The sequence below is a fragment of the Centroberyx affinis genome, unplaced genomic scaffold (genome assembly GCF_046629955.1).
Source record: "Centroberyx affinis isolate AG114_WGS23_722 - 3 ecotype Tasmania unplaced genomic scaffold, CSIRO-AGI_Caff_v1 ptg003326l_1, whole genome shotgun sequence".
NCBI lineage: Eukaryota > Metazoa > Chordata > Actinopteri > Beryciformes > Berycidae > Centroberyx > Centroberyx affinis.
This window is the reverse complement of record NW_027281327.1, coordinates 71,512-79,436: the sequence shown is the minus strand read 5'-3', so window position 1 is coordinate 79,436 and position 7,925 is coordinate 71,512. Positions and strand designations below refer to the sequence as shown.

The 7,925-nt window shown below is 44.5% G+C and overlaps 1 protein-coding gene across 1 annotated transcript; it reads right to left on the bottom strand.

Annotated features, from left to right (window-relative positions):
- Positions 1 to 562: 562 nt before the first annotated feature.
- Positions 563 to 7,600, bottom strand: vps18 (VPS18 core subunit of CORVET and HOPS complexes). The gene is made up of 9 exons (XM_071538677.1): positions 7,240 to 7,600; positions 6,931 to 7,072; positions 6,586 to 6,677; positions 5,839 to 6,089; positions 4,779 to 5,132; positions 2,966 to 4,228; positions 2,509 to 2,718; positions 2,089 to 2,325; positions 563 to 1,550 (listed from the first exon to the last, which is right to left on the bottom strand). Exons 1-9 carry the CDS (start codon positions 7,340 to 7,342, stop codon positions 1,254 to 1,256), a joined length of 2,949 nt encoding a protein of 982 aa, XP_071394778.1. The 5' UTR covers positions 7,343 to 7,600; the 3' UTR covers positions 563 to 1,253.
- Positions 7,601 to 7,925: the final 325 nt, after the last annotated feature.

The following is a 7,925-nucleotide window of genomic DNA, read 5'->3' as shown; positions in this document are numbered from 1 at the left end:
ATTACCCACAGAAATACAGTGTTACAGTCACACAATGACGAAAATATTCTTTCATTCCAGGTCTTGAGAAGATCTATTTCTGAATTCACTGAGAAGTGAGGCTGATTTGTAATTGTGTTTTTATTCACATTTATAGTAGTGATAGTGTGATACTCAAGTGATCCCACTAGGAAATTTCTCTCTTCACTTTCCTCCCTCTGCAGTGGGGTCAGAGGTCAGGGTGAGCTACAGAACAGCACCTGGAGCCAGTAGGGACTCAGTATCTTGCAAAAGGACGATTCAGCAGGATGGATGCTTGCTGTCACAGGGGCCGAGCCCAGGTCCCCCTGATAAAGGGCAGTTTCTCTTAACCACTGGGTCACTTCGCCACCCAAATTGCTAAACTGCAGAATTACTCAGAATTATCATGCTGTTATAGACAAAGCAAGTAACAGCTGCATTATTATTTATTGTGCTGCAAAACTATTGTCCCGTATGTGTTATATTTCAACATAAAGTTAGGGGGAACAAAACATTCAGTGTAAATGATAGTTAAAATCATTTATTAAATATTTATTACACCATCAATAACAACAGCCAGTTGAACTGACAATCATAAATTTGACAGAACTGAATTGCAAAACAGTGAATATATGAAGTACTAATATGTTAATCCCAGCTAATTTGAGTGCTATAGATGATGAACACAAAGTAGCAGAGTTGAGCGGTTGAATTGAGCTAGGAGACACAGATGCTGTCTTTAGTGCAGCTGAAGCGATTACCAGATCAAACAAGTGCATGACCTAATTGAGTTTATAGTTGTATAATAGTGCAGTTGTATCTGATCCTAGCTTTGGGATGTTTCTTTACCATTACCCATCAGTAGGGTGGTTCAGGCACATACATGTTCTGTACAGCACTTGCATTATTTCACATTACGACATCCTCCTATCCGAAGCAGGAGAAGTCATCCTTTCTTTACAATGCCCACAATGTTACAATTCATTATCAATTCATGGCTGCTTTTCGCTAGATGTTCCCATACAGGGTGCAAAAGTCTTCAAATCAGCCTCAAATACTGTCAACAAAATAAGCACATTCTGTGGAAATTAAATGAAGCTGATACAGTTGTAGGCAGTAGGCATCGTCAGCAGGCAAGGGGAATCTGTCAGCTGTGAACGGGTCAATCCTATGTCAAACCGATGGTGGGGATTGTTTCAGACAACAGGCTTCCGTATGTCCATCCGTTCACACTGACAGACGAGGGGCCTCCTTCATAGCCAGCTGGACTTCTCCTCCTCAAACTTCTGAGGATCGATGAACGGCTTGTCGATGGTCTTGATCATCAGTTCGCCGCAGTACACGCACTCGCACGCGATGATGTCATCGATGTCTGACTTTATCTGCTCGCGGCTGGCGCCCGCACTGCCCTTGCCCAGGCTGGCGGAGTCACCGTCCTCCTTGGGCGCTGGGCGGTGGCGGGACTTGGAGGACTGCGTGGCTGCGGCCAGCTTCTTCTGCAGCTCCTCCAGACGACTCTGCTTGTAGACCGTCAGGTGGGGGGTCACTTCCTACAGGGTAAAAAAAAAACATGTTATCCCCGCAATCAGAGGACTAACTGAATTGGTGTTTAGAGAATTTATCATATTTGAATTAGGTTTCCCACAGGAGTTTATCTTTTTTCATAAGATGGTTACTAAAATAAAGATTTAACATCTCTTGAACATAATAGCACTTGTCACCTCACCACCACTGTTAGTTACTTAGTGGTAGGTATGCACTGATATCAATATTTGTATCAGATATTGGGCTGATATTAGGCAAGAATAAGGTATAGAGAATTTCACCAATAATAAAATTTGAAACCAAGACCCATGTTTAGCATGTCAAAATTCAACAAGCCAATAAACGTAATTTCCTGTCGTAATCCAAACAAATGAGGATGTTAGATATCTCTAAAGAAGACAAATGGATTATGTGTCAATGTAAACTAAGTGGCCTAAGTCTGTTTTGTTCAGAAAGAGTAATGAACAGGATTAATACTCAGTATGAGTGCTCTGGATTGGTATCGTTAGTGATAAAGCAGTTCGGATGCAGCCCTACTGTTACCTGGAACAGACAGTCATAGTGGAACATGTGTCCACACAGGAACAGGTAGAAGGGCCTGTTGAGCAAGGGGAAGTCACAAGCAGCGCACTTCTCCTGGGACTCCACCACACCATACTTGTTCCTCATTTCCTGGATGTCCTCTCGGATGCGCTTGGCGCTCTCTGTCGCCTCCTCCATCTCCTGCTTCAGCTCCTCGATGTGCTGGTTGTACTCCTCCAGGGAGCTGCAGATGGCCTCCTGAGATACAGGGATGAACAGATGATGAATTGTACTGATTTGAGGCAGTGGTCTCCTTGACAGCTTTCTGTATTATGTACTATAAGTTGTGCATATTTACGTTAAATAAGCATATAATGAGTTTTCTTTAACACATCTCTACTTAATGACTGAAGTGGATTTAATAAGTGATATCATACAGACCTTGAAGTGGTCAATGGTGACAAAGTCAGGGAAGAAGGGCAGGATGTCTTCGATCTTGAGCAGGTTGCAGCTGGACAGACAGTTCATGGCTTTCTTCACATCTTTCTCCTCCTGCACCACATGGCGGGCGATCTTCAGCCACAGCTTTTTCCTCAGCTCCTCGTCATCCTCAGGCAGGTCGGCGCACGACTTAGCCAGATCCACATCCACCTGTGGAAGAATATATGAATGAATATATGAGTTAATGACATTTGTTAGCATACAGAACGTTTGAACGTATACAGATAAAAGATAAGTAATGCAGTTTTATTTGCGTTTTAACAATATGTAAAAAAAAAAAATCCATACAAGATAATTAAATCAATACGAATATAATGGATATGTGATTTGGATATGTTTTGTGATTAAACTCTATTACATCACATACAATCCTGACCCAAAAACACACACAACTTACTTGCAAAGCAAGATCCACTGCCTCCTCATAGAGCTCCATGATCTTATAGACCAGGACGCAGGCCTGGAGGTAGCCGTGTTCTGCACACAGCCTGAGAGCGTACTTCAAGTCGTAGTGGATCTCGGAGGCGTGGGTCCCTGCCTGCTCCAGATACCACAGCAGAGAGTCGGGCTTGTACTTGGCATACAGAGACAGCAGGTAGTTGTGGATGGCCTCCTCTGTCACAGTCAGCTGGTACACACAGAACTCCATGTAGCGGATGGTCTCGTTGATCTGCTGGGTGCTGCCCATCTGGCTGTAGTTCATCAGGGCCGGGATGAGCTTCTTCGGGTCCAGCCGCTTGCCCATCTGAATCCAGGCGTCCACCACTTTCTTGGGGATGTGCTGCATGAGCACGGGGGAGAACTTGTAAAAAAGCTTCTCGTCACAGTGCTTGGAGAGCACGTCCAGAGCAGCGCTGTAGTCGTCGTGCTGACAGTGGTGGGATATGACCCTCTCGTAGTCCTGCATGATGACCGAGAAGTAGACCATGTCGTCCACGTTGCCGTGGCTGGCCAGCAGGTCGTAGATGGTGGTGCGGTTGTTGAAGAGACATTCCTTGTGCTTGGAGCTGCTGAGGAACTGGCGGAACTCATCCCGGGTCTCCTGGAAGATGATGCTGTTGTGATCGCTCTCCAGCTGGCCCAGCCGGTTCAGGTAGAGCTCTGCGAGCCAGGTGACCAGCAAGGTGATCTGGGTTCTCTCACTCTGCTTCAGATTGTTTAGTTTCTTCAGTAAGAACTCCTTCAGGGCTTCCTCTTGTTTGGCCTCGATGAACTTGAGCGCTATCTCCTCAAAGTAGTTCTGCGTCAGCGCGTAGCACTTGGCGCTCTCTAGGAATCGCTTATTCTGGAAGCAGTGCTCAGCCTCCTTGGCCAGCACCATGTCCATGCACTCGGGCCGGTCCCGGCAGTACTCCTTGGCCAGATCGAACTTATTCATGCTCATGTACATCTGCCAGACGTCCCTGGCCTCGCGCTGGATGTGGTACCGGAAGACCGCCCGCTCAGTGTAGATCCACACCAAGCCGCCCACTGGGTCCTTGATCATCTTCTTGAGGATGCCAAACTTATCTGGGAACACATCCTCATACACCACCTGGCCATTCAGGGTGCAGATGGCCTTGACTCGGTCAGGGAGCAACAGCAAGAAGTGGAATTGCGTCAGCACGATGGAGATGGGCTTGTTGAAACTGAGGTCTATGTCGGTGGTGTACTCCCATACCTGATGGATAGAGAGAGAGAGAGAGAATGGGAGGGAGGAAAGAAGGAGAAATTAAGGAAAATATAAAGACGGAGGTGAATGTAGGTGAATGTAAAGAAGGTAGAGATATGAATGATGACAACATTATTAAAGCTGGTGGGAGAAACGTTTGTAATGCATACAACTGATGTAAAGGCACTATTTTAAAGCCCCCATGAAATTAACTCCCATTACATTTACTTCCAGGAAAACACAGAATCTTTCATGGTGACCTCATGCTGCACTGGAAGATGTAACTATACATTTCTAAGCAATAAAACCATCGGATTTTTTAACAATCCCGCCCCTTCACACCCCTCCCATCAAATAAAATTGCCTCTCTCTCCCTGACTCATATCCCATTGGTTTAGACTTTTGAATGATCCCTCACTGAATTATGTCCCACCCCAACATCCTGTTTCAACAGGAAACGCATCAAATCCAGGAAGTAAAGATGCCATTTCATGGGATCTTTAAGCTGCTGATGAATAAGATCCATTTAAAAAAAAAGCTCTTTCATAAAGACGTTTACCTGCACATCACTGAGCAGGGAATCGGGCCTGACGTAGTCCAGCTGCCCATAGAGAACTCCATTACCCATCATCCAGGCGAAGGCTTTGGGGCAGGAACGGAGCTTGGAGGTGTAGAAGGTGATCTCGCTGTAGCCCATGTTGGCCGGGAACTCCTGGAAGCTGGGCAGCATGTCCTGGTTCTGGGTGAAGATGGAGCTGAAACCTTGCTGCTCTGAGCCCTCGGCCACCTTGCCCACAAACTGGAACAGGCGTTTGCGGGTGGTGGCGATGATGAAGTACTTGTTCTCCAGGCCGCGCTCCACCTCCAGGCAGCAGACCGGAGCCGGCTTCCCATCCTCCTCCAGGGAGTGGACCTGCCCCGGGAAAGGGATCGAGTATTTGTTCAGTCACGTATCAAGAGGTAGTAATAAAATGTAGAGGCATTTAAAAAATATGAGCGTGCTAAAGCTGTTAATGGATTGTATAGTATGGACAAATTTGAAGGTACTACCAAATAAACTATGCATACGCAACAATGGCATTCATATGGCAAACTACTGCACTTAAAACTCTGCATGAGTCACATGACAGGGGAATATTTTTCAATTTAAGAAGTAGTATGCGTTTTATTTTATTTATTTTCCTTCTTTGTGTCTTCTGTTGTTTGATTCTATGTTTGTCTGAAGGAAACAATAAAAACTATAGTTGAAAAAAAGAAGTAGTATGTGTTATTCTTGTAGTTAGGACTGTCACGATACATTTGTGAACATGAAAAACTCTCAACTAGAACTGGACAGCTAAGAATCAATCCACTGATGTCATCAAAATGGAATGTTTGGAAACCAGAATGATCTTAAATTTATTGTACTTTTATCAGTTCTGAAAGAAAAAATGTACACTTATCCCCATGAAAACCCCCCCTGGGTGCCCTCACAGTCACATTTACATCTTTCCCAAACTATTCACTGTGTTTGTGAGCACCTCACAAACACTGATTGCACTGCCACAGACAATAGAAATATGAATTCTTAAATTAAGAGATATTCCCCTTTACACATGAACCGTCTGCTGCCCTCTGACCTGTCTGAAGTATTGGTCTGGATTGGTGTTGAACAGGCTGCCCTCAGTTGCTGAGATCTCAGCCTCAAAGATGATGCCTTGGCTGGTGCCAACCAAGATGGGTCCTGTGTTGGTCTCGCTGCCCAGCAGCTTGTTCCAGCCCACGCTCTCGATGAGGTGGCCTCGCCAGCGGGACAAGCTGCGCACCTTCTGGGTGTTCCTGTTAAGATACAGACACTCGCTGGTGCTCAGGCTGATCAGCAGATGGGAGCCTGCAGTGGGAAAATAAGGTGGAGGATATAGTTGCTGTTGTTAGTAGGTCATAACCAAGCCACCGGGACAACAATCTTATCAATTATGTAGAAGCGCTGCGTCAGGGATGAATTTTGAGGATTTGGGGCATCGCCCAGACATTTCCACTTTATCACATAAAAAATGCTGTATATATAAGATAATTTTGTACTAATCCAATATGAGAAGTACTAGACATGAGTTTGGAGGCTAGTAAAATGTCCATCTCCCTGTAATAAACTGTAAGTTACTAGTAGTATATGGCCATTGGAGAAAGGACAGAAACACAATTTAAAAACATATTTTACATTTACACAGCTTTGGTTAAATCAAATCAAATCTGCAAGTAATGATACACTGCAGAGTAGACCGAGGCCCTATCAAAATAATCAATGCACAGGTCATTCGGTTGCTGTCTAATTAAATCCAAAGGAAAATCTGAATCAGTTGACACTCTAATATTGAGTCTGTTCTCACCTGTGGGGTCCAGGAACAGTTTGTTCACTTTACTGTCATCTTTCCGTCCTAGTTCAATCTGGTTAGGCTGATCTGGTTTGGCCAGGTCAATCCTGAATAGAATAGAATAGAATAGAATGTTAAAACAGCTGTCTTGTATAGCTCATTAACATAACAAATATTACCATCAGCAAGCAAATCATCACATCTCATTTACAGCTTCCTCTAGACTCAATCCACTGTAAATCAGTACTAATCACTGTGAAGAATTGCTATTTAAACACCTAATCCAATCTGTCTGCAGCCTATACAGACTTTCCCTCAGACCAGTGACCATTGTGTAGTGCTTTTGATAGTGTTATTTGCCTCAGCAGAGTGTCCTTCCCCAGACTCATGCATAGCTGATTGTTGCAGACTGCAAAGTGGTTGATCTTCTCGGGCGGTGAAAAATCGATCCTCTGCTTGTTGAATATCGGCTTCTCCTCCTCAAGCCTCACATTCACAAAGCCTAGGGAACAAACTCAAGTCAGTAAAAGTAGTCTTTTAACAAATACCAGCGTTATTTACGTGTGAGCTGTGAGCTTTCTTGTTAGGGTGATCAAACAGCATCACTGCATGTGTATGTGGGAGTCAGATGGAGCATCTCTCGAGAAGGGCCCAGACTCCCCGACCTACCTGAGTGCGTTATCCCGATGTTGGCAGCCGACAGGCGGCTGTGCTGTTGCGCGCTTTGCCTGGTGTTTTGCGAGTCCTCGTATTCATCCAGAATTGAAGCCATGGCTGAATTAACCTAATTTCACGAGGAATAATTGGAAGTAAATGGCCTGCAAAACAGAGACCTAGCGAGAAAATCCTATGATGACATGACTACACGGTTATTAGTTTCCACCCGTGAAGGGCTCAGCGATGCGTTTCCTCTCTTTGCATGCGTCTAATTGAGAAGAAATATACAGAATAGTAAAGTTTACGCTGGAACATAAAGGTAGGAAGTATATAATATTTTAAAACATACAAGACATGGACACAACTAGCTTAGCTTCCGAGTGGCACAACACAGGGTGGACTCATGCAGTCAGGTGACGGTTGGGAATCATGTGACCAAAATTAGCGTAGTGCCTTTTCTTTGCCACCAGAGGGCGCAATTCGTCAAAATTTAGTGTGAGTCGTTTATTATGGGATATTAAAGGCTTAGTATAACCTGATGATGAGTCAGCGCCCTGAGTGCTGCTGTTTTAATTGTTGTCACTCACTATTGTTCTAATTAATGCGTTACAACACTGTTTAGAGTGAGAATTTTGTTATTTTCTGAAGACATGTTTGTGGTTTGTTCCATTGTTAACCAGGAATCCACTTGAAAATCT